The sequence below is a fragment of the Phalacrocorax aristotelis genome, chromosome 8 (assembly GCF_949628215.1).
Source record: "Phalacrocorax aristotelis chromosome 8, bGulAri2.1, whole genome shotgun sequence".
Classification (NCBI taxonomy): Eukaryota; Metazoa; Chordata; class Aves; order Suliformes; family Phalacrocoracidae; genus Phalacrocorax; species Phalacrocorax aristotelis.
The window spans coordinates 12,772,016-12,798,279 of NC_134283.1; the positions used below are offsets into that span (position 1 = coordinate 12,772,016).

General features: G+C 38.6%; 2 protein-coding genes across 9 annotated transcripts; one reads left to right on the forward strand and one right to left on the reverse strand.

The window, feature by feature from the left end:
* On the reverse strand, positions 1–24,806 carry ZNF507 (zinc finger protein 507). Of its 8 annotated transcripts, none has more exons than XM_075101457.1 (8): positions 24,695–24,806; positions 18,646–20,768; positions 17,372–17,477; positions 11,374–11,488; positions 8,907–9,011; positions 4,171–4,305; positions 3,674–4,037; positions 1–2,368 (listed from the first exon to the last, which is right to left on the reverse strand). In XM_075101457.1, exons 2-7 carry the CDS (start codon positions 20,761–20,763, stop codon positions 3,674–3,676), a joined length of 2,943 nt encoding a protein of 980 aa, XP_074957558.1. In that variant the 5' UTR covers positions 20,764–20,768; positions 24,695–24,806; the 3' UTR covers positions 1–2,368. The 8 variants fall into 8 exon arrangements, with proteins under 8 accessions (XP_074957558.1, XP_074957556.1, XP_074957555.1 ...); XM_075101455.1 differs by having other exon boundaries at positions 3,666–4,037; XM_075101454.1 differs by having other exon boundaries at positions 11,374–11,485; positions 17,369–17,477.
* On the forward strand, positions 23,891–25,109 carry LOC142061250 (uncharacterized). The gene is made up of 2 exons (XM_075102058.1): positions 23,891–24,405; positions 24,714–25,109. The coding sequence occupies exons 1-2, from the start codon at positions 23,891–23,893 to the stop codon at positions 25,030–25,032; spliced, it is 834 nt and encodes a 277-aa protein (XP_074958159.1). The 3' UTR covers positions 25,033–25,109.
* Positions 25,110–26,264: the final 1,155 nt, after the last annotated feature.

Here is a 26,264-nt window from a genome sequence, read left to right on the forward strand (position 1 = left end):
TTTAACAAAAAAAGTTTATTACCAAAATACAATATTAAAGTCAATACGTGACAAACTCCTGTAAAGCAAAATAAATTACTCTAACATTGTACAGTATTTCAGAAGGTAGTTAAAGTAGTACTACAGACTTCGCTTCATGGTTCCAAACAGTCATCTATCAGGAACACAATCCTAGAGAGAGCTTAAGGCATGCAGCTTAATGTGCTGGATAATTTTATAAAATGAAAGTCATCCTATTTAATAAGTATCAGAATTAACTGCAGTCTTTACATGTCAGTTTTCTAATTTTTTTTTATACTTTGGCTATAAAAGCAGTGCCATAGTGTTACAATACCATTTTTTAAAAAAATACATGTACCCATGTCCATGAATATCAAATGCAAATGTAAATTTCTATTAAATATATCTTAACAAATGTTACTTTTGAGCACCAACTGTACATTTTAAAAAATTATTAAATAAGTGCTTCTGAAAGAGGAAAATACAGTAACTGACTGAATCCCACTCTGTTTTTCCAGGCCAAGCATAAATTCGAAAGATGAAATACGCACCTATTCACCAGTATAGTCTAGTAGGAAGGAAGTTTTCTCTTTAGTAGAAGTATAGGCATTTAAAACAAAACTTCAAGTAACAGTTCATACCACAGAATAAAACCTAATTTAAACAAACAGGGAGTGAATAGCTGATCATCTGATAGTGCTGTGACAGAAGATCTGAAAATATTTTAAAAGCTTAAAGGGGAAGACCGCAGTGTTGGTGACTTTGAAATGTGCTTAAAAACCCTTACATACCATGCAACCAAGCCAACCATACACCTTCTAAAGCAGATAACCTGAGGAAAACCTTTCAGAAAAACTAAGTCTATAATTCTTCACATGCAGAACTGATAAAGTCCATGGGAATTGTGAATGGGTAATTAATGACAAGCAGTGTGGAGACAGTTAAAAAAAGTAAATTTCTGCGCATCTGGGAAAAAACTATTTGTTTGCATTTGTTAGGATTGATAATGGTTTTTAGAGGCATCTAACTTTCTACTATTTTATAGGAACATGTGGTCAAAGATAGAAAAAGCAATAAGATGGCAAAGAACAACTGTGAGTAGGCACGTCCTGCTTAGCAATCCCATTACCACGAGTCCTGGTGCATTATACTTAATGTGCAAGTGTGGCTTGCATGTACACCAAAACTGTTAATTTTAATTCAAGGTTACATGCTTTTTAAGTCTTGGTTCACTGCCATCTCCCTCTTAGCTTATGAATGCAAGTTTTTCACCTTTTTATCTTTCACTAGCTGAGCAACTTTAAAATAGTTATCCCTTTACACAAAAATAACCATGTGGCAAAACATTGTGAATACTGACTGATAGTTTATCATTACTGTGGATCGCTTTGTACCTTTAATTTTTTCAACAAATGGGATCTCTGAAGCAGAAAGTTGAGATATATTCCAGATAATGTACTATTTTCACATGTATTCTATACTGAAAGTAAAATATTGGTGTCAATAAGACAGTATGAGTATCCCATTAAAAGTTTACTATTTCTAATTGAATTTGAGGTCATGTAAATAAATAATGTTTTCCAAACGTAATATCCATCTTCAGGAATAAGAAAAAGAACATTTAACTGAAAATAATGTATACTTACTTCACATATGTATTTAAAACTTCTCAAATATCTGACACAAAAATGCTCTGACATTATATCCTGACCAATTTTTAAAGTAAAATGTGTACCTTCTCCTATCTCATTTATAAACAAAATTAATAGCTATTTAACCCAAAAGAACAAGTCAAATTGTGGAAATCACTTGAAAACAAAAATCATCAAATGTACTTGGAATTTTAGTGCCTTTACTCTGGCCTTTGGACTTGTGCTGCTTCATAAATTTGTAACAAGACTTGCTGTTTTCTTTTCCTGTTTGCTACTTCTAGGCAGCGATAGCACAATGGACTGTACACTACATATGCCACCATCTTAGATTTACAGCTGTAGCTTATTTCTGCTAGCAGAAATGTATAAATAGGAAGTAACCATAAAATACTATTTATCTAAGAGTAAGTCCTTTTTTAAGTAATGAGCTACTAAAAATCAGGTAAATGCATCCCCATGTCAGTAACTAGGCATGCTTCTGTGCATCTGCCATTCCTTAAAAGCAAAAATACATGCCTAAACTAGAAAGTATAAATCTGGCTGCTAAAGGGCTTCTTTGGGAATGCTACTACTCCACTTGATTGAAATAGATATTTCAAACAATTTAAGTAGCCAACTTTATAAATAACCTCAACAAAGTTGCCAGGTAATTAGCCAGTACAATAATATTCCAAACTGATACGTAGATGAATGTCTTCTACTGCAAACTGCTGTAACTGTAAAAAAAAAAAGAAACAAGCACTGTAATTTTAGAAACTAAAGGCTTTACAAGGCAGAGATTTCTACATGTTCCTTAGAAAACAAAGTAATCCCTAATTCTCTTTATGAATCCATATTATATGCACCTAGTAAAACTTATTCTACAAGTGACTGGATACATTTTTTGCTTAAAATATTGTTTGCCTTTTTTTTAAAAATATGATTTTCTACAGGAAGATTACTCTGTCTTTCACTGAATTATTTCTACAGTTACAGCTCTGCCAGACAGATGGGATATTTAGACAGTCAGTGGGATTTCAAAGAACTCCAAAGCATGTAGGCATTTCTCAAAATCACACTTTGTGCTCACCTACAGCTTTAGAAATCTATAAAGGTTTAATCTACATCTCGTTGTGGCGATTATTAATACCCTGTTCTCATTAAAAACATTGCTTATGCATACTGCAAAGTAATCACAAATTAATAGTGGCATAAGATTATTTTTTAATTTTTTTAAATAGTTGTGCTGAATGGGTCAAGAAAACCATTAAGAAACAGCAGATCATTATTATAGAGGATCTTTTACACACTATCAATTCAAAAGATAGCAGTTTTTTAGTTAGGATCCAATCAGACAAACAGTTATTAGCAAAATGTTTCTAGGTTCCTCAGCTCCTGCTGCTCTAAATTGATAGAAAGGATAGCAGTCTTTGAAGGACAACTTGGGAGTTTGTAAGCCCTTAAAAATAGATTGGGAAAAATGAAATGCCTATGCGTGCATACAAGCACACACATGCCTTCAGCTACCTCCCCTCTCCCTACTTTCCAGAATCCAGGCAGTGGGGTTATGAGATCATATTGTAAAATCTATATCTGGTCTGTTGCCAGTTTAAAAAAAAAAAAAAAGGGTAAAGAAGTTCTTTGCTGAAATACTTGGAAAACAACAAAGAGGGAGGAAGAAAAAAGCTTTTCAATTGATACAAAGCTTTCATACCTTTGGGATTTAATGTACTGTACTAATGCATTATTACTGACTAGTACCTGACAATAAAGAAAAACAAAACCCAAAATCCTGCACTCTTGGCACCATATAGAGAAATAACAGGTTAAAATGGATCATTCTATTCCCCACTCCTTATATTTATCTCTTAAAAGATTCATCAGTCCCTGGTTGAAGTATTGTATTCCTACTGAAACCAGGACTTAGGATGGGAAATCAAGGTTTGCTTGCAGTTCTTCTCTTTAGCAAGTTTCTCAGGCAAAAATTAGCAAAGAAAGAAAATATTCACTCTAGGAACCCTCTCTTTAACTTACTGCTTCACCTAGTTTGTGCTCTGAGTTGTGCTGTGGTCCTTATTTAGAATGATGTTTATGATTTCACCCTCATGTTCTTTCATATGATCCAGCAGATTTTCTTTGTTGGTAGATTCAAATCCACAAATGCAGCAGCAGAAGAGAAGAACACAGTATTCTGTGCCAAGATGGGGTAGAGTGGAGTTCTTTTCTAAACTGCATGAGGTATTCATCAAGTTAGGTTTTTCATTTTCATCAGAACCTGAAATTTCATTCGTAGTCTGGTTAATAGACTCTGTAAAAGACACCAAGTTGTCTGAACTTCCTAGTATAGGCACTGTACTTCCATCTGTGCCTTCTAATACGGTCTTGTCAGGAAGCTGTCCTTGAAACCTGAAATAATAAAAAAACCGAAACAAATATAAAAACATACAGTTGTTGCTTTTTGGCAAGGACTTCATTTCGGATCAGAGTTGGGTCCTTTGAAAATTCTCAATGATAGGGCTTGAAAGTAAATCAGAAATACCTGCTGCTTTGCGAAATTGCATCATTAATAGCCTTGTTCACTTGTTCATAGTTATAATTTTGGTCACTTGCATGCTTCCACATGTGGGACTTCAGGGATGGAGGATGGCTACATACATATCCACAGAGAGAACATCTAGGAAAAGAAAGTGGAGATACATGTCAATCCTCTTTATGGTCCCTCTTTTCAGTCTCATAACTAAGTCAAGCTTGTTTGCAAAGTTTCATTTTGAAATATAAGACTATTTTTAGGGTCTGACAATTTTGGTTTTTTTTTTTTCTGACTTCTTAAACAACTGAATAACAATCTTATTTGTCTGGCCTATTAAAACTGTTTAAATACTGCAAAAAAGTAATCGTTCTGATGACTGCAGAAACATGGAGTACATGGGTATGGTATCTGGCAGGCAGGTAGCGAGCTCTTTGCCATTCCTCTGAACCAAGCAGAAGCTGTTTAATTAGCACTGATAAGTTTAATTGAACTAATAAAGCCTTTCCTAGTGTAGCATATATTTGTTTATTTAAGGATCACAGAATTGTTGAAGTTGGAAGGGACATCTTGAGATCACCTAGTCCAATCCACTCAGCCACAGCAGTGTGCCAAGAACAGTGTCCAGTCAGATTTTTAATATATTGACAGATTGAGATTCAGGCAGGTGACAATTTTGTCCATATAGTTTCCCATCAGCTCGGGTACCATGGGACTATATTTTCTATTTTCCTATAAAACACTGCCTTATACAGTAAAGGACAAACCCTTGAAGGATAAATCCTATTTACATAGAGATATAGTGTATATTTGCACACAAATAACCCACGACTGATCGAATCACAGAATCCCAGGTTGGAAGGGACCTCAGGGATCATCTAGTCCAACCTTTCTAGGAAGAGCAGAGTCTAGACAAGATGGCCCAGCACCCTGTCCAGACGGCTCTTGAAGGTGTCCAACGTGGCTGAGTCAACCACTTCCCCGGGGAGATTATTCCAATGGTAACTGTCCTCACTGTGAAAAATTTCCCTCTCGTGTCCAGTCAGAATCTCCCCAAGAGCAACTTGTGTCCATTCCCCCTTGTCCTCTCCACGTGACTCCTTGTAAAAAGGGAGTCTCCATCTTCTTTGTAGCTACCCCTTAAGTACTGGTACATGGTGATGAGATCCCCTCTGAGCCTCCTTTTCTCAAGGCTGAACAAACCCAGTTCTCCCAGCCTATCCCCATATGGCAGGCTTCCCAATCCTTTGATCATCTTGGTGGCCCTTCTCTGGACCCCTTCCAGCCTGTCCACATCCTTTTTGTACAGCGGGGACCAGAACTGAACACAGTACTCCAGGTGTGGCCTGACAAGTGCTGAGTAGAGTGGGATAATGACTTCTTTCTCTCTGGTGGTGATGCCCTTTTTGATGCAACCCAGCATCCTGTTGGCCTGCTTGGCCACAGCAGCACACTGTTCACTCATGTTGAGCTTCCAGTCCACCAGGACCCCCAGGTCCCTTTCCACAGAGCTGCTCTCCAGCCAGGTGCATCCCAGTCTGTGCTGCACCCCCAGATTATGTTTTTCCCAGGTGCATGACCTTACACTTGTCCTTGTTGAATTTCATGAGGTTCTTGCTGGCCCACTCTTCCAGCCTATCCAGATCTCCCTGCAAAGCAGTTCTCCCTTCTGGAGTGTCTACTTCCCCACTCAACTTGGTGTCATCAGCAATCTTCATCAGACTACACTTGATGCCGTTATCCAGATCACTTATAAAGATGTTGAATAACATTGGGCCCAATATCGAAATCCCATAGGACTTTTTTCGTACATAAACATACAACAGAGGAATTTGTTTACAATTGTTTTCTGACATCACTCCAAAGCAAAAGAGAACTCATGATAAAGATGACACAGATCCTTGTCTTTTGGATGCGGAAGCTACTTTGCTTAGGTACCTGCTACTTTGGAAGTTTCTCTGATCACGTGGAAAAGAACAGGATCAATCAAAGGTGACCTTGTTCTAATAAACTATAGCTAGGAACGCATCTCAGTCTATCTCATTCCTCAATGACAGCAAGATGTTTTCTGCTCAACCAATGTGATCCTGATATGTTACACTGTGATAACTCTGTTAAAATTACTACTATACTAGGAAGTTTTTATAAATTTTTAAGACCTTTTCAGAAATATAACCTGGAAACATAAGACCATCTACATAAAACCGTGGTACGCACTACAGTACAGTAAGGTTCACTTCTCTTAGCAACAGTAGGATATAATCCCTAAATGCCTTGCAAATAATTATACACAGGAAACTAATTCTGCTCAGCAGAAGATTGTGAAGAACAGCAAAAACCTCCCAAGTTAGGTGAAGGCATGGTACATTACCTTGCTCATGTAGCAAGATAATGGTGTTCTGGAGAACAACAGGCATGGCCTTCTAGCTCACTTTCCTCTATTACTTGATTTGGGATGTACTATCCTATTTTTATCTTTTCCTTTAATTTGAAGCCTTATAAAGGAAAGGTATGCTTGGAAATATAGGCAAGTTCACTCTCAGGTTGAGAATGTTAATATTTCTAATAAGGCTGTTACAAAATAATGGCATCATTAAAATAAGATAAAAGGTAGACCTTATAGTTAATCTATAGATAAAATGAGGCCAAAATAATTTTTTTTTGCAAAACACAAAGATCAACAAATAATCTTAATTCCATTTTATATGCACATGTATTCCACTAGTCTTATTATATATATGATTTTTCTGTGCCACTAACACAGCTTGGTCAGTGGGTTGGTAACAATGAATGAAGCAACAGTTCTGTGTTTGTTTTTAATCTCATTTTAATTAAAATCTCATTTTTAGAAGTACATTAATTTACTCAAGTGATTTATTAATCAGATTTACTTTGCTGAGAACAGTATCATGAGCCAGATGCTGTTGACTGCTTTAGCATCAAAGACACAGAAAGTAAACAGCTTTTAGCCTGATGCACTACACTTTATGATCGTATGCTTAATGTAAAGTTACAGTATATGCAAGACATTCCCAGAAGAATAAGACTATTTTACCATTGAATTTAGTAGTAGAACCCTTTCAATTCTATAGCATGATTTGCCCTCCTGGTTGACCTATGTTGAATTATTAAACTTTACTGTTCAAGTGTATCCTAAATTGATCTACTGAGGAAACAATTATCTTGCAGCTTTTGATAGACTATTTCCTTGGAGATGCAGCAACCAAAGTGCGGAGGTTTTCAGTAATCTTCAGTAATGCTAAGAGCACTCAGCAATACTGTATGAAGTATGACTACAGAGCAAATAGAACTTAATGCTACTAGGAACGTTTTCAGGAAAAAAATGCAGTGGAAGGACTTTGAAGTTGTAGAAGCAAATTTTCTTGAGAAGAGACTCTTATGTGAATGTGCTTTATTTGGATTCTTCCTATTGCCTTTAAAATCTTCCACTAAGAAATGTTCGGAACATTCCGGATTTTCTTTCTTTTCCCAGCTTTTAATTTTTGTTGCAAATTAGTAGTACACAATTGCACATATTTGTGCCAACATTCTTATATATATAACGTGTTATACATGTAATTTTTTTTTACATATATATAAAACCCACACACATACCTACGGACAGACTGTAAAGGACACTCACCACTTAAACATAATGACTATTAATACTAATTCTTAACTAGGGCAGTGTGCTGTCAGTCTGGATTCTAACTAGCATGCCAAGGCTGTGCCTAGACTAGGATATTAAACAAAGCCAGAGAACGTTCCTGGGTACTGGAATTTAACAATCTGTCCTGGTTTTGGCTGGGGTAGAATTAATTTTCTTCCTAGTAGCTGGTACAGTGCTGTGTTTTGGATTTAGGATGAAAATGATGTCAATAAGACACTGATGTTTTAGTTGTTGCTGAGCAGGGCTTGCACTAAGTCAAGGACTTTTCAGCTTCCCATGATCTGTCAGTGAGGAGATGCATAAGGAAGCTGGGAGGGGAAACAGCCAGGACAGCTGACCCCAGCTGGCCAAAGGGATATTCCATACCATATGACATCATGCTCAGTATATAAACTTGAGGGAGTTGCTGGGGAGCAGTGATTGCTGCTTGGGGACGGGCTGGGTACCAGTCAGCAGGCGGTAAGTGGTTGCATCACTTGTTTTTCCTGTTGATTCTTCCCCTATGCCCCCCCCTCCATTAGCTTCCTTTTCATTACATTTATTATGATTATCATTATATTTTATTTCAATTATTAAACTGTTCTTATCCCAACTCATGAGTTTTCTTACTTTTGCTCTTCAGATTCTCTCCCCATCCCACCAGGGGGGAGTGAGTGAGTGGCTGTGTGGCACCTGGTTGCAAACTGGGGTTAAACCACCACAGAGTCTATAATGTTAAATATTAGAAGTGCCCCCGGCATGGTTTTGGCACATGCATTCTCCCAAACAGTTCCAGGCATGCTTTGGTAATTAACACAGTCCAGAAACTACTTGCAATAAGCAGTTTATATGCAACCACCCTATTCTGGAAAGAAAAGGCTGAACACTGTACAAGAGGGAGGTCATGGACATGTTTAATTAGCTAGCATAAACATCACCTGGGAATGCCACATCAAATCTTTCTCTCTCAAAAAAAAAGTCACTGGAACGAAGAATGAATCTAGGAGTGAAAAGAACAGGACCTGAACTCTGCTTTGTATCTTAACATAACAAAATCATTACTATCACAGCTTTTTGCCAAATTAGAACTGTTACATACTTGTACTGTTCCATTAGCTGCACTGCCTGATGCTCCTGGGGGTGGCGCCTCATATGGCATTTCAAGCTATTCATATTTGTAGTGGCGAAGTCACATACTCGACATCTAAAGAGACAACAACAAGTAAACTAATCTGACAATTAACTGCTAACACTACTCCAGAAATAAAAATCTATGAGCGCACAAAGGTATCTGGAAAGACTACATTTAGGAATGAGAATATTTACACAAGTCCAGGTGTTGACAATAACTTCCAATTTTTGGACTGTGAAAATCTTTAAAAAAGGCCTAAAAAAGCCTCCACCTTTGAGCAAGAATCACTAGGCATATGGATGTTCCTTCCTGACATCTGCCTTGTGTACCTCCACTGAAGTTGGCAAGCATCATGAAGTATGAGGGAGATGGGGATGCACTTGAATGGATGCAGCCCTCATGCAAGTTGCTTGGCTATGTTATTCAAAGGCAGAGTATGACCATAAGAGCTAGAGCAGACATACTGTATTTAGAAGTGAGTCTTGTTCCTCAAGAATATGTGTTCTACTTAATGCAACAGCCATGTTTCTCATGACATCTTAAAAGCCAAACTATCTATTTGGTAATAAAATGTCTAAGTTTCAAAGCATTATATCTGAAATAGAAGACAGGGACAGCATCAACACATTTAGATTCAAGTGCCCTAGGACCAGTGCGTCACATCACGCTGTCTAAATTTTAATTTTTTTACTTCTGTCACAATATCTTTGTATAAAAACAATACATAAAACAGTCTGGATCTAGATTTACATCCCTGGATTTAGGTCCCAAATTATTACACAAAATACTATGCTATTCATAAATATCAATATACTACAACACAGACTTCCTGTATATAACATATTAAAACAGAAGCCATCAAGCTCAGTTAAAACGCTGTGTATTTATTAGGATTTCAGTTGTTTCTTTTTTTGAAATGGGAAAGTGTCCAACATTTACTAAATCTGGTCTAGAGTGTCGAACAGTTTGAGACTACAGGATACTTGAGATACTTTATTTTTGAAAGAACTTAATTGTGCAGTATTAAAATCCAGAGGGTATCAAATCTACAAAAATGCATCATTGGAGGCTATATGGTTTAATTTCCAGCAATTTTTGTCAAACAAATAATATAATATGTTTACAGCTATAAAAATGGCAGCAATATAGTAGGTTGCTATCTGATACTATGAAAGGCTTGAGGAATACATGTTTCAGAAGGAGAAACACCATAAATACTGGATCTTTATGGTTTTTAGGCTGTGGCTTAAGTATCCTACTAGGTCTGCAGATTTGTCTACGGGATTTATGAAAAAATATTAAGAAAAGCAAGCCAGATCAGTAGGCTTAAGTTTACTGTGCAGCAGTCTACAACACCAATGGAAAATTTTCAAGGATTTCCAAATCAAACAGGCTGGCTAACATCAATTCAGAAAACTACCATATACAAGACACTCTACAGTATCTGCTGTTCCAACCCCATTAAGTAACAAATAATGGCAACAGGGAAGATTCTGAGGAGAGAAAAAAAAAATCTATTTGTATTCCATATTTACTCTCTGAGCAAACATCTTGCAAATTTTTGCTAGTGTTCTGGGATATCATTATAATGCACAAACCAAAATACAACACGTCTTCTGGGTTTGTTTATCCAAAAGAGAAAGTCCCTGACTGAGCTCAGCCTTTCAAGGTGTTGAGTTTACAGAATTTGTATTAAAAAGAAGTATATTAGTGCAAAAATTCTGTTAACTCAGCTCTGTTTTCTAGCAACTAGAGAGGGACAGAGATCCACACTGAATGAGCATAGATTGAATTTGCAGGAATTTATGCAACAACCAATAGGAAAATGCATGGTTTATTTTAATGCTAGGGACCTGAGCTATAGTATTACACATGATTTTAGATATCAAAGTTTCTGTGTAGATTAATACAACACCCTTGTAGAAAAGTTATAAAATCTGATCCTAAGTGAGTGTGTTAATATTGTTTGAAACCTGTGAAAGATGAGGGGACTGGAGACAAGACAAAGGGCAGAATTTTGCCACAGTCTGTAGAAGCCTATGTGCAAAATAGCAATATGACAATGGAGAACACTTTGCAATAAAGCAAATCCAAAATGAACTGAAGCATGCAAGGAGTTCAAGAATATATTATTCCTATTGGCCAAAGTTCAGCATTACAATGTAATTATTTCCCTTTCCACATCTGAATGCTTCAAACTGAAAATGAGCAGTAGTCTACAACAGCAAGAGGTGCATCCCGGAAAAGTTAGCAAATCTTAATTGCATAGTTTGAGTTGACCAGCAAGTGCAGCTCCTTCAAATTTGCAGTAACATTGTGTTACTGAAATTCTTTAACAATATCTTCAAAATTGCATGAGCAATTAAGCAATCTTTTTAGTTAAAACAAGTAAACCAGGCACGTGGCACTAGCCAGCAATAATTAAGACACTTACCTATATGGCTTATCAGAGTTATGAATTCGCCTGTGATTTCGTACACCAACGTAAGTTGTGCTCGTGTAGTCACACACATCACATCTATACAGTTTCTGAACTGAAGACTTATGTCCTATATAAAACAAAAACCATTATTTTAGAGTTGCATTCAGCATTGTAAGGAGTTCTCAGATGATAATTTCAGCACCATTGAATTATGAAACATGAATTAACATTTTAAAGTAATACTTTTAAATATCTATAAATATTTAATACTTCTAAGGTATCTGGAGCAAACTGGCAATGGACATAGAGATAATAAAGGCAGAGTTTATTTACCATGCTGTTCTGCATTTGCCCTATCATTTACTGGAATTATTAAAATTTTAGGAAAACACAGGGGGGTTGGACAAGATGATCTCCAGACGTCCCCTCCAACCCCTACCATTCTGTGATTCATTTCCCTTCCTCCTGCACCTGGGTTAAAATCCTGTGTTACGGCAAAAGGTGATAAAATGTTGGAACTGCTGAACCCAGCAGTTTTACTGCTTTGCAGAATGGATCAAATCATAGGAAAAGATAGGCATTGAGAAAGGACAAGTTTCAAACTGACAAACATAGAAAAGCAAAGCAAAAGGCCTCCTGAAGCACCTAAATCCTCTTTATCATCCACAAACACTTTCAGAAGGATCTGAAAAAATGATTAAAAAAATAAGATACTGACCAGACATGTTAAGAAATAATTTGGAACTTCTCCAAATTACTAAAAAGCAATTGTAACAAAAATATTTTTTCCTTTCCAGAATGAAGGAGACTCTTGAAAAATCAGTGGTTGCAGAGACAAAGGCTAGTGACTAATTTAGCACAGGAAAATATGTGCCCACAAGTACACAGTTTTAATATTTTTGAGATGGAAGTGTATAGACTTAAACAGCTCTATTCCTGCTCCCTCACTGAATCATAGAACTGATTTGGGTTAAAATATTAACATTTGGGAAGAGGGATGGTATTTTTTTTGTGCAGACCATTTTCCCATTCCAACCTATCATGCAGCCTTCATGCACTCCCCCAATGAGGGAACAGCAGAAACATGAAGGAACACTAAGGCTGGAGCTGTTTAAATCAACACTACTGCCAAAAGAGACACCAAACTAAAATCAAATGGTTTTTCTTCTGCATGTAATCTCTTCACTAGGCTAAGTAATTTTACTTCCGCCCCCCCCCCCAAAAAAAAAAGTGAAAGTAAGGTGCTCAAGATCATTTTATCTTTACACCAAATTCTTATTAGCTGGCTGAACAGTTAAGCTACTAATCTCAGTTACATACATGGGCTTTGATGAAGCTCTGACAGAGATCCTCAGAGGATTTCTCTGGTGGGTAATGATCATTACTAAAGTATACCCCCAATCCAAAATAAATATACAATTCAATAAATAATGCGTGGGAGACAAAGTAAAGCTCAAATCTTGCAAGAACAGACTTGAGAAACTCTTCATGCTCATATCAAGCACATCTCCAGCACAAACAAATCATTAGTTTGTGTTGTGAAGGGCTTTACTACCAGTAGGATGCACCAGAAGATCCTAGGTGGAACAGAAAAGGGTGTATTAGCTGGATGTTTTTAGTAGATATTGCCTTAAGAACTCTGATGGTATCAGCAGGTGATCAGTAGATTTCTTAGACTTCCCAGGCATCCCAGCTCCTCCCCAAACCAAAAACAACTTCCCTCCCTGAAAACTGTGAATTCCCATTTCCCAAATGGGACCCCTCTATTCTAAATCCTGAAGAATTCTGTTAAAGGTTTGTCAAGGTCAAGAGCACTGAAGGTCCGTGTCACACTGAGAAGAGGGTCTGTCTGCCACTGTTCCAACTTGCAGTTTGAAAAGACAGACAAGCTTGAAATTTGAAGTAAGCGACTGTCCAAAAAGACGGAAAGTAGACTTTTTGGACACATCCCTACTTAGGTCCAAATACCATTAATTTCCTTCCAGTTTAGAGTAATAAAAACTAACTGAAACCCCCTCCTTTATCACATCCTGAATTCAAAGTCATCTTAGCTAAAGAAGGGAGGACTGAGAGAAGTAGATTCAACTCAGGAGGAACCGTAGAGTTTATTGTGAAAGCGAAAGTTCCATCTCCTGAGTCCAAAATATCGAACATATTTTGTAAATATAATTTTGTTCTGGAGTTTCCTCTTGATGATGCTGGACTCCAGTAACCCAGAATGAATCTTTTAATTATCAAAGCAACAACTAAGAGTCTTTATGGTACAACCCTCTAAGGAGACATTGCAGAATAAACCAGTAGAATGAGTCATTCAGAATGGAAGTTCAACTTTCAGTTTGATTTTTTCCCCCTCCACAGGTGGGCATTGAATTACATTAAAAAAATTTAGATATATTATTCTGAGGGACACAGTCACACAGATAAACAGTAAGGGAAAATTACCACTAATTAAACTTTCACTCCAAAATCCAGCATTTTTTGTTCAAGATGCAAAGTAATTAGGTAGGGCTGACAACTCCAGAGGGTTACTCTGAAGAATATATAATATGTCATATAAAATAAACTAGTAATCTGAATACAGTCTAAAATAAAATTTGAATAATTCTGTATACTTGGAGAGTTTGGGATTTATATTTCTACAATTATTCTTTTATGAATGCACATTTATGTAGAAGACCTGGAATGAATCCAAAGACACTTACTGGGCTGCAGATCTGTGGGGGAGCAGGGGCTGTGTGAAGGTTAAGTTATTGTATGCCCTACTTGAATGGGTTTTCCATCCTAAATTCTGCAGCTTTAGAATAAACTGCTTCCAAATGTACTTCCTGTTATGAATTTGGTATCTTATTGGACAGGCAGCTTAAACAGTATCTAATGAGATTTTTAGTGTGTTATGCAAACATTATCTGTTGCATAGTTGTAAGTGGCTAACCACCCAGTAGCACACACTTAGGAGCCATTTTTTATACCAATCACTGTATTTATTCCTTCAACAAAATGCACATAGATTATAATACATCATATAACCTCTCCCTGTTGCAAAATAGCAGTCGTGTCCCCCAGCTCCTCCACTGGCTTATTTCTTGTGGGTTTGGGGCCTTTTTTGCGTTCTGGATGGAAGATATCAGGTCTCTTAAAAGACAACATGGAAATGACAGATCTGTGTTCTAGCAGCAGTAACAGGTGCTCCTGTAATGCTGCTTATCGCCCTATTCCTTTATTATTAGACATTTACACTCTGATCATATCCAGTGTCATAATGTTCCCTTTTAATTTATTGTACAACCGTGATGACTAAAGAGACTTTTAGGACTATTTCATAAGCAAGAAACGAAACTGTTCCAGCTCAGGCATCTTTCACATAAACAGATGCTTTGCCATAAACTTCTTTGTTTTGTGTCGCTTTATAGGGATGACATCTGTTTGACAAGAGATTGCTGTACTGCAGTGGTGTTGCAATTTGATCATAAATTGGTTCTGAAATAATTTAAGCATTCCACAGTATGAGTTAATAAAAGTTTACAAGAAGAACTGTTTTCATTCAAGCCACATTACTAAATTTCATGTGGGGTAAACAATTAGTTAAAGTGCATGGCTGTAACACTTTTATAAGACAATAATAAGCAAACAATATTTTAAAAAAATCTCTAAAGTAATTAAATTGAAAGCAGGCAGTTTTCTCAAACAGGGGCTCCTCTTTCATGGAAGTTAAGTTGTAAGTCAGGATATAAACTCTAAAACCACCTTAATAAAACATAGTATTTTAAAAAGCAGATAGGCATGTCGATTTTCAGTCACCTTAACAGGACTTCAGCTCCAAAGGTACAGTATTCCCCCAAACCTGACATATTTAAGGCATGGCTAGGTAGTTATTCCTGTATCACGACATCTTTAAAAATATTGGTTTAACGCAAACAAAACATTGCACCTTGAATACTGTGTTCAGTTTTGGGCCCCTCACTACAAGAAGGACATTGAGGTGCTGGAGCGTGTCCAGAGAAGGGCAATGAAGGGTCCGGTGAAGGGTCTGGAGAACAAGTCTTATAAGGAGCGGCTGCGGAAGCTGTGGTTTGTTAGTCTGGAGAAGAGGAGGCTGAGGGGAGACCTTATTGCTCTGTACAACTACCTGAAAGGAGGTTGTAGTGAGGTGGGTGTTGGTCTCTTCTCCCAAGTCACTAGTGATAGGACAAGAGGAAACGGCCTCAAGCTGTATCAGGGGAGGTTTAGATTGGATATTAGGAAAAATGTCTGTACTGAAAGAGCGGTCAGGCATTGGAACAGGCTGCCCAGAGAGGTGGCGGAGTCACCGTCCCTGGAGGTATTTAAAAGATGTGTGGACGTAGCACTTCAGGGCATGGTTTAGGAGGCACGGGGGTGTTGCGTTGACAGTTGGACTTGATGATCCTAGAGGTCTTTTCCAACCTTAATGATTCTATGATTGTCAGAAGTAATAGTCCAAGCTGTGCTCATAGATATTTGTAACCAGCTAAATCTAAAATGTTTCATTTCCTATCCCTTCCATTAAAACATTTATGCCATTTCTTCTAAAGTAAAAACTCTACTAAATGGGGAATATTCCCACTACCAGCAGACCCTCCCTAGCTTTCTTCCTGTCTCCTCCTGACTTCATCTGGCTCTCTCAGGCTCAGGTTTTAGGGATGCAATAAACACTACCAATCAATTTCCTGAATTTAAATGCCTTCTGCAGTCATGAGAGCAAAAAGGAGCTGGGAAGGGTCATTTTACCTGAGGCTGATAAAGTAATTAACTTCTAAGATTCTAACTTGTATTCTGAAACCCAGAAAAAGAGGCACCGTGAGCTGAGAGAACAGATGTCAAGAGTTAAGGATCTCATTTTATTCTGATGTGTACCATTTTACTTTGGACAAATCATTAATGGTTCAAACTGCCCACCTTGGCTCATGCTGCTTAGTTCCTTTTTTCACAAGTAGCTGTGTTAATTTTGATTATTACTTTCGCACTCACTGATCAGCTGTAGAGGTAGAAATATCAACTGCAATCTAAGTAGTATTATAGTGCACATTTTGCTATCTAAACAAACGAGACCAAGTTAGGACAGAACAGACCTATACACACAAAATGAAAAGGCTTTAGCCCACAGTTATTCGGAGACGATATAATTAATATTAGTAGCATTTTTCCACAGTGCTCTAAAATTGCAAAACACTAATAATTACAGTCTTGCCTTCAGAATTCAAAATGCTGTAAATATTTTCATTAGCTCTAATTCACCAGAGAAGAAGATGCATTCAAGGATTTTGAGACCACAACTCTTAAACTTCAAAATTTGGCTATTTTTTCCCCTATTTCACTACCTTAACATACCAAGTGTTTGGGTGGTGGTGGTGGTGGTGTTTTTAAAATGAACAGTTAAATTATAAGCAGATACATAGTTAAACAAGCATTTAGAAAATACATACCTACTGTTACTCTGGCAACTATTAGAGATACAGTTTGCATTTTTAGAATGCCTTACGCTTGCCTCTTTAGGGCTAAAACAAATGACTCATTTTGGACACTACCATAATTAAACAGAAATTTCTAAACACAGAATGGACAGTACTGTATGCATATGCTAGCAGCAAACTATATTACCAGACTGAGTTTATAAAACAGTTTTCTTTTTTTACTGTAGGTGATTCAGAAAATACTGTAACTGCTGAAGGAAGGAAAAAATTTTTTTTCTTAAAAATTCAGAGTAAGTATTACTCTGAATGAAAAACAACATTCCAGTTGTTTTTAATAACAAGAAATAAAAGGTCCAATTATAGGGGCTAAAAATGTCTTACCTACCAATAAATGTCAGTAAGATATCTCAAAACTTACTATGTTAAGTTTTGTACACTGAAAAGAACATACCCTTAAGGTTATGAATAGGCATGAAAACATTTCAGCATGAGATCTTAAAATCAGTTTTATACAAATATAGCCAACAGAAGTAATGTTATGAGTGACTTTTTGTAATTTCAAGTGTAAATATAAACAGTACCTTCTCTTTCATTTACTTCATTGGAAACTATTAGTTTGTTAGATGTAGCTGTTGAAAAGATATCTGGAAGACTATGTTGTTCTCTTTCATGATTTCGCAGTTGGCTCTGAAAAAACAATTTCCCATGTTTAAATATACACTACAAACATACACTGGTCACTTGAAATATTGCAATTGTTACTCAAGTTTTAATGACAACTGGTATAAAATGTATGTTAACATATATACAGATTATCCCTCAGATAATTTTACTAGAAACAAAACAAAGTAAATAACATTAATTAGTAACGTAAAGGATTGATGAGAGTGACTGAGAGGATTATATGATTTGTGTTTATTTAGAAAACAAATTCCTTCTTCCCCCATTCCCATAGACAAGTGGCAAACAGTTCTTCCTTCAGAATCCTTATACTCCAAAAGCAATATTAGATTAGAGGTTAGAGGATGGCTTGTGTGAAAAATGACTCAATTTTCGTATTGCCTAGTGACTTAAGAATATGTTGTACCTGTTTCTACTTGCTTGGGGAGAAGAGGGGAGAGAGCGTCTTTTGCTACCCTACCTGTACATTTTTTCAAACTAGGACTAAACAACCAGTAAATATCGTAAAATTTGCACTACCATTGCCTGCAAGTTTCAGTTGTACAGCTAGATACCAATGCTGTCTATTCTATATTCCTGAGTACTGAACTAAGTACATAGGAACGCACTCATCAGCACTAATGCTTGAAATAATTATTACATAAATGGGAGAAGTACGTTATTCTGCTCTGGTGTGTATTCTTTCAGATCTAAGTTCTACAGAACATCCAGCCCAATACAATGACAGAGGAAAAAAGAAAAGAATTTCTGCTTCAAAGTTAACCCTGAATTCTGCTTTGTGTTATCCCCAAATGCCATGATTACTTTTGCACACACTCACAACTAGTGGGCATGTTTCAGCATTCTTTTAAAGTTTCAACTATTAAGTTCTCTGATGTTTCAGTTTCTTCCTGTAGTTGCTACACATGGGCAGAATAACAACATGATATGAATACGTCCATAAGATGGTTCTCAGGAAAATAACTTATGTGAGCAAGCAAGTTTATTTCAGTGGGTAAAGCAGAATAATTATAGCTAAACTGTATATTTGCTGCTCGCCATAATGCCCAATTGGAATGACAATGAAGCCAGGATGTCTGACGGAATTAAGTTAGAAAAAGGGATCACCACTTACTAAAAAAGTAGCAAAATAGGTTATTTAGCTGTTATAGACAGGCACAGGAAAGAACTTTACCTTATAATGAAAGGATTCTTCACACTGCTTGCACTGATACATTCTTGTTTTGCAGTGGTTGATCATGTGGCTCTCTAAATCCTTACTATTGTCAGCAATGTGTTCACAGATAGGACACTGGTATGGCTGCCTCTGACGATGGACTCTCAAGTGTTGTTTTATGTAACCCTTATTACCACTGCTATAATGGCAGAGGCGACAGCGGTAGGGTCGATCTGCATTAGGTATATATTCTACTAGGTTACTTCCAGGAATATTTGTATCATTTGCATTTTGGCATTGTGCATTGTCTTGTAATTCTTTCAAAATGTCATCATCAGAAGCGTTCTGATCTGTCCTCTCCTTCAGTTTTTCAATGACAGTGAGTAGTGACATACTGATGCCCATTTTAATTGGTGCTTCAGACAACTCTGTCCTTTCTTTCTGTATCTCAACTATTGCACATTCACTTTGGTTTAAGCCACTAAACTCCTCTGAAGGATTCTTAAGTGGGGATACCACTTTAGAATGAGCCATACATGGGCCATCAGCCTCTCCCTGCCCTGCACCTGCACCCATGGCATCTTCTCCAGTCAGAGTCCTAGACCTTGTCAGTTCTGCAGCTCTGATAGGCATTGTAACAAGAGCTTCCGCAGCTAATGAGTGTAGTCGTAAAGACTCTGAATTTGTCCTTCTTCGTGCAGGAGGCACATTTTCATCAGTTGCTAAGTTTTTATTAGAGCTTAATTCATTATCTTTCTTCTCAGTATTATTCCATCCTATTATTACTTCTTGAATTTCATCTGAACGGTAAACTTCATCAGGTTCTTCACAAGTAACACGGGACTCCTCCAAGATTAATTTTTTTTCTGTTTCAATGTCAGTGTTCATCAAGAAAGGCTTTTGTAAGACATTTTCTTCAGCACCCGGCAAACGCTCTACTATTACATTAACATGACCCTTTTTATTTGGACTGCAACTGATGATTTTCTGTGCTGATGAAAGTAGGCTATCAGTTGTCATATTCTCCTGTTCTGTATCTGATACAGTCTCTAAAACCTCTGTAGTAGGAGAATGCACTACAGACTGATTCAACATCTCTTCCTCTTTTACATTTGTTCCTACTGGCGATTTACATGACAGTTGCTCAGAATTGCAAATCTGAAGTTGAAGAGAAGGTTCACTATGGATATCAAGTTCATTGTTTTCCAAAGAAAGAACAACTGTATCCACGCTATGAGGCATGTGAGTTACAACTGTCTCCAACAAGTTAGTAGTTTCATTTTCTTCCTCAAAGATAGGATAGGAGCAGTCAACCTCACCCGCATGTTTCCAAGCATGTGTTTTCAACATTCTTTGCTGACCACAGGTATACCGACAAATTAAACACCGGTACATGCCATACTGCTCGTAAGTATACCATTTTCTCCTACCCATTTCAGGCATATGAGTAGGCTGAGTTACATCTTTACATTCCAGATTTCCTGTCTGATCAGTCCCTGATTTGACACTTCCTTCCATTGGCCCTTGCAAAAATGAACTTGTGACATTTACACATTGCTGCACTTTTGTCTGGATGCTATTTTTACCATCGTTCTCATGGTAATTTTTAAAGTGGGATTCAAGTTCTTCTTGGCTTTTGGAAGCAAAATGACATTCTGAGCACACTAATATAACTTCATTTTTCTGCCCATGTTGTTTTATATGTTCTTGTAGCGTTAAGAGACACGGTGATAGAAACTTACACAGACTACACTGGTAGCACATCACATTTTTTTTGCTTTGTGGAAGACATTCAGTCACAAAATAACCTGCTTGTAAGTCTTCAGTCTTTTTAGTAGCAATAACAGATAGCTCAATTGCTTTAGCTGGGATTTCACAAAGATCAACTGTATCAAAGGACTGCGCAGAAGCATTAGGATGAGAACGCTTTTTCCCTATTAAAAGGCATCTTTGTGACTTCTCACTTTCAACTATTTTACTTAGTTTCTGGATAACATGGATCAGTGGATCAGTTTTACATTTTCTCTGATCTTCACTGTTCTGCAGGGTTGGGCCAATGACTGTTTCAGAAATCAGCACAGCTTCCTGTTCCCCAATATTTGGCATCAATACTGCAACACTGCTTCCTTCTTCCATAATACCTAGGAGAAAGGGTTTTATAAAAAATTAAAATTCATACATGCACAATAATAAAAATAGAACCCAGAACTCTCTACATTTCTCCCTCCACTAAATAGGGAAGCCTAATGCCACTAACTTAAGAAAAAAACTTTCAGAATGGCTATACAAATAGCCAGATTTTGAGGACATTTAGTGGATCACGTAGATGCTATTCAATACAGCTGGACAGAATAATTCCAAGAGAGCCTATAACTGCCTGCCTCCAAGTTGTACAAGGACAAGAGAAATATTTTTCAAGTATAGGCTGATTAGCATTGTTACAGTTATTGTCTTTTTTTTACCAGGACTACATATTTGAATGCTAGACACTTAAATATACCAGTCAGTAGTTACTGGCATATTTATGTTTAAAAGCCATGACATAATATGCAAATGTATTCCTAGCATACCTACTCTGATACACTGATGTCTCCCAAAGCAAACAAAAATTTACAACAACTTAATTTACAAAAATAAGCATTTTTTTTCCCTTGAAATGTTAGGAAAAGACAGTAATGGTTATTTACATTAGTCATTTGACTATGACTATATTAAGGACCATTGAAATGTCAAATGATACTTCTTACTATAAATGTAGTTTTCTAGAAAAACTACTGATTATAGATTTTTCTACAGTTCCTTACTTGTAGGGAAAATCAATTGGTACTAAAGTTATGAAGAGTCATTTTTTTCCGTTTTGAGGAAAAACTAAAAGCAATAACTATTTCTACTTACACTTCAATAAACATTTCTAACCATAAACCACAGCGTCGTGCTTTAACCCCAACCGGAAATGAAGCCCCAACCCAGCCACTTGCTCGCTCCCCCTGGTTGGAATAAGTGAGAGAATTGGAAGAGAAAACTCTTGGGTTGAGATAAAGACAGTTTAATAGGTAAAGCAAAAGCCGTGCCTGCAAGCAAAGCAAAACAAGGAATTCATTCACCCCTTCCCATGGGCAGGCAGGTGTTCAGCCATCTCCAGGAAAGCAGGGCTCCATCACACCTAAGAGTTACTTGGGAAGACAAAGGCCATCACTCCAAATGTCCCCCCTCTGCCACCTTCTTCCCCCAGCTTTATAGGCTGAGCATGATGTCATATGGTGTGGGACATCCCTTGGGTCAGCTGGGGTCAGCTGTCCCAGCTGTGCCCCCTCCCAACGCCGTGTGCACCCCTAGCCGCACTGGTGGGGTGGGGTGAGGGGCAGAAAAGGCCTTGATGCTGTGCAAGCCCTGCTTCGCAGTGACAAAAACATCCCTGAATTATCAACACTGTTTCCAGCACAAATCTAAGACACAGCCCCACACTAGCTGCTATGAAGAAAATTAACTCTACCCCAGCTAAAACCAGCACATTCTAACAACTAAAACATCAGTGTGTTATGAACATTATTCTCATACTAAATCCAAAACACAGCACTATACCAGTTAACTAGGAAGAAAATTAACTCTCTCTCAGCCAAAACCAGCACACAGAGGCAACAGTGGTAGTACTGGAGTTTAAATTAGAAGCCAATATGTATAAATTTACATGAAAGCATACTTTGCGATGTGGGCAAAGCTATGGGGTGAGGGGTGGAGAAGCTAGACAAAAAGTCTTACAGTGGAATTGACTTTTGAAAAAATGTCTAAAAATAACCTATTGAAGTTCCACTATATACACACCCATTTTATACACAATATATATTTTTATATACTATATATAAAATTTAGAACATAAAGAGATGCCAGATACTTCTTTTATCAGTCATCTTTGAAAATGTATCCCAAGTTCTTTCATGCAGGTGTTCTGGTTGTGTTTTTTTTTTCCCCCCCGAAGAAACATACACAGGCCAAAGCAGAACTTCCAGAACTGGTTCTAAAGAGCCAGGAAATCCACTCTTTTCTACTTAACGGATTTAGTATACAGCAATATAATGAACAGACATATGAGAGTGGTGCCATTCTGTAGTGCACCTTTCCCACTACAGAAAAATTCTTGGCAGAACTACTCAAGTTACCTTTATTTGCCATTCAATGTACAATTCAGGTTATCATCAGAACTATCAATATTATCAACGTTAATATCATTCACACTTCATATGTTCATGTAAAATATATCAGGCTGAAAATGCAGCAATTTTTGTTAATTCTGAATCATTAAGACAGACAAGGCTACTCTCTTCAATGTTATTTTTCAGTGTTAGTTTGAGGAATATTTATGTGGTAATGGCTAAAATCTACATTAAAAATTAATAAAATATAAATAAAGCCACAGGGCAGTTGGATCCATGATAACAAGAAAAACAAGCAACCTAAGGGCTTATGCCTTTAGCTGGATCTATGTAAGCAGATTAAAAATGATCAATACTGCACTGCAAGAGTAGATCAATCTGAGGAGACAAATAAAAAAATAAATATATTTAAAACAAACAAGTATCATTTTACATAAGTGTATACCAAATAGCCTGGTTATTTAGTTCAAGACCAGTATCACCTTACTAACAGGAATCAATGAATGTATCCAGAGTTACTATTAAACTGAAACATCCAAGTATTTAACTTCTTAAATATAAAACAGTAGATGTCTTGATCTGGATTATCTGCTTCAGTTTCTGTTATCTGTTTGGTGCAGTATATTGGATGACTATCATCTATGTGGCTAGGAAAAATTGTATCCCTTTCATATAATAGCTCCAATTATATATGCTAAATAGGCAAATATTTCCCCAACTTTTTTCATCTGAAAGCTCCGTAGAAACTAAGCGGAAAGATCCTAGACAGACCATAAAAGAAAACTACTGCCACATACTATTATTATGTCAAAAATGAAAACAGAGAGAATACCTTCATAAGTATTGATTTTGGATACTTGTAACTAATGTAAGTTATCAGATGTGTAACGATGATACATATACATTATGTCATTCTTTGTTCAGAGTAAATTTAATGCTTACTGCTGCAGACATTGTACACAAACATCTGGATCCTAAATAATTGCATTGCTTTCACTAAGAACAAAAATGATGCTATCTCCCATGTCATAAAACTTCAGCCTGGCAAATGGCTCTGCCAGCTTGTACCTTTACACAACCCACAGAGTAAATTTTTATTACGGGGTCTGGGGATGACAAAGGGGCCCGAAGGGGAAGATGCAGACCAAAGGAGGACGCCGCTGCCCTGCAGCTGCCCGTTCCACGTGTATCAACCACCCACTCGAGCAGCACTGCAGAGACAAGGTGAAATGCCTCCGGGCCTGGGAAAAGCCAGCCACCACTTTGCACAACAACCGAACTCGGAAAGGCCGGTCCGATCACCTCGCGGCTCCCCAGGGCAGGGAAACTCCATCGGCGGGAGCCTTGTGCTGCCAACCGCCACCCCCCGACCGCAGAGCCCCTATCCCGGGACCGCGCCTCGGGGGCGCCTGGCCGCGGACCCGCGGGACTCTCCTGCGGGACCCCCTTGTCCCCCGCCGGCCGCACCTGCCGCCACTCCCCGGGCCGGCCCCACTTTATACCGCGCAGGTGCCGCCTGCACAGCCCTCCGGCAGCGGGCCCGGCGCCCCAGGGCGGACGAGGAGCAGCGCCCGGTGGCCGAGCCGCGGGGAGCCGCCCCGCCGGGGAGGCGAGGTGATGTGGTGAGGTGAGGAGAGGATAGGGGAAAAGAAGTGAGGAGGGGAGGAAAGGAAGGCAGCCGCAGCCTGGGCCAGGCCTGGGGGAGGCTCCGCCGGCAGCCGCAGCCTCCCCCGACTCCGCACATGGGCTGCAGCGCGCCGCCGCGGGGCCTCCCTGCCTGCCGGTTCGCCGCCGCGCCTTACGCCCTACCTACCTACCTACCTGCCTGCCTGACTGCCCTCCCGGCGCAGCGGTACCAAGGGCCCTCCCTACTTATTACCTGGCTTTTAATGAAGAAAAAAAAAATTTTCCCTCACCCCCGGCCACCGCTTCAAGATGGCGACGATGGAGACCACATCACGTGACCGGCGGGCTGGGATCAGGTGACCGGCGGCTGGACGCTGCCCCCGCGCCGCCGCCTCCTCGCCGTTGCCACGGAGACCAGCGCGGGCTCCGCCCCGCCTTCGCCGGTCGCCTCAGGGCGCCACAGGGCTTGTGGGGCGGGGCCGCGGCTGCCACCCCGCCTCTGCCGCCACCGGCGTTCTCCTCAGCCGTGCCTCCTTCCCTCCGGCGAGATGGAGCCGTGCCGCCGTGCTACCCTGGCCCTCCTACAGACCGCTGCCACTGGCCCCTTGCCAGGGCAGCACTGGCGTAGGTGGCTCTATCGATACGTGCATCGTCTTCTCTTGAATTCCCGCGCGGAAACCGACGAGCAATCCACAGCCGCTCGTGATGGCCCAGTGCGGCTGAGTGGGCGGTTTTATTCAAAGTCTCAGAACGGTTGTTCACCTTGCAGCTCCTGTGCTTAGGGGATCTGGCTTCTTGCCTTTGTCAGTCAGAGGTTCGTCAGTATTCCTGTACGCGGTGCCGAGCTAGGCAGCACGATGCACTTCAACAAATGGTGTAGTCTCCCAAAAGGTGGTATTTTTCAGTATGGTTTTCAAATTAGTAACACCGGTGGTTTAAAAAACCACCCAACACAACAACCCCCACATTTTGAGTCTCAAATGGCAAACGAATGCAAATGTTCCTATGTGTAAACTGCAGAGAACTTACAAAAATGTTAGCAGGAGTGTGGAGTTGGAAGTGTACACTGCATGTCAGCAGCAACCTTAGAGGCTGCGTACTAGAAATGTTACGTGCTGTGAATTTATGAGATATTTCATATAAACTGAAAAGTTTCAGAAGTGGCTCATGGCTGGGAGATGGCAAGTAAAATCTAATGTTCATTTCCAGAAAGGGGCTTGAAGTGTATTGATGTGGCTGGGTCTTCAGTTGGATTTGGGGGTTATCTGGTTAAGTATGGTTAAGATTACCAAATCTGGTAAAATTGTAGCAACTTTTTGCAAGTTCACCTCCTCCCTCAGCTGGGATTTTGTTAGTGATTGTATATTGTTTCATAGGGATAGGAGATACTGGCAGATCAGGTATTCAAGAGATAGATTTAGCCATCCTTTCAAAGCATTATTTCATATCTAATTTCACTTTGTTACTTTGAGTCCTTAAATTATGAAGCTCTGTTTAATTGTGTGACACTTTAAGACAATTCAAACCTTATCCTACGGTCTGTGACTTGGTAAGATAACTTCAGTAAGACTGTTTTTAAAAGAAATTGCTGTAAGGAAAATGGAAGTATACAAGCTACCTTCTTAACACCTACTAAAATACATTTACTTTTTTAAAAAATGAACCTGTATAGTATTCACAATGACAAATGTAGTAGTAATAATAACAGCAGCTTGTTTCAGCTTTTTCTGCCATATTCAGTGAAGCCTTTTCACAGAAATGTGACTATTTTTCATCGACCCGGTTTCTTTAAAGGCTTAGTTTCCACTTCTGAATTTGTCATAGTTTGATTAACCAGTTTTCTGAATTGAATCACTGTCG

Excerpts from the sequence above, each read along its gene's own strand:
- ZNF507 (XM_075101457.1), bottom strand. The coding sequence starts at position 20,763 with ATGGAAGAAGGAAGCAGTGTTGCAGTATTGATGCCAAATATTGGGGAA. Across the intron at positions 17,478-18,645 it reads AAGAATCCTTTCATTATAAG|AGCCAACTGCGAAATCATGA; the intron begins GTAAAGTTCTTT and ends TTGTTTTTTCAG. Across the intron at positions 11,489-17,371 it reads TGAAGTAAATGAAAGAGAAG|GACATAAGTCTTCAGTTCAG; the intron begins GTACTGTTTATA and ends TGTTTTATATAG.
- LOC142061250 (XM_075102058.1), top strand. The coding sequence starts at position 23,891 with ATGACAAAGGGGCCCGAAGGGGAAGATGCAGACCAAAGGAGGACGCCG. Across the intron at positions 24,406-24,713 it reads AGGCGAGGTGATGTGGTGAG|ATGGCGACGATGGAGACCAC; the intron begins GTGAGGAGAGGA and ends CACCGCTTCAAG.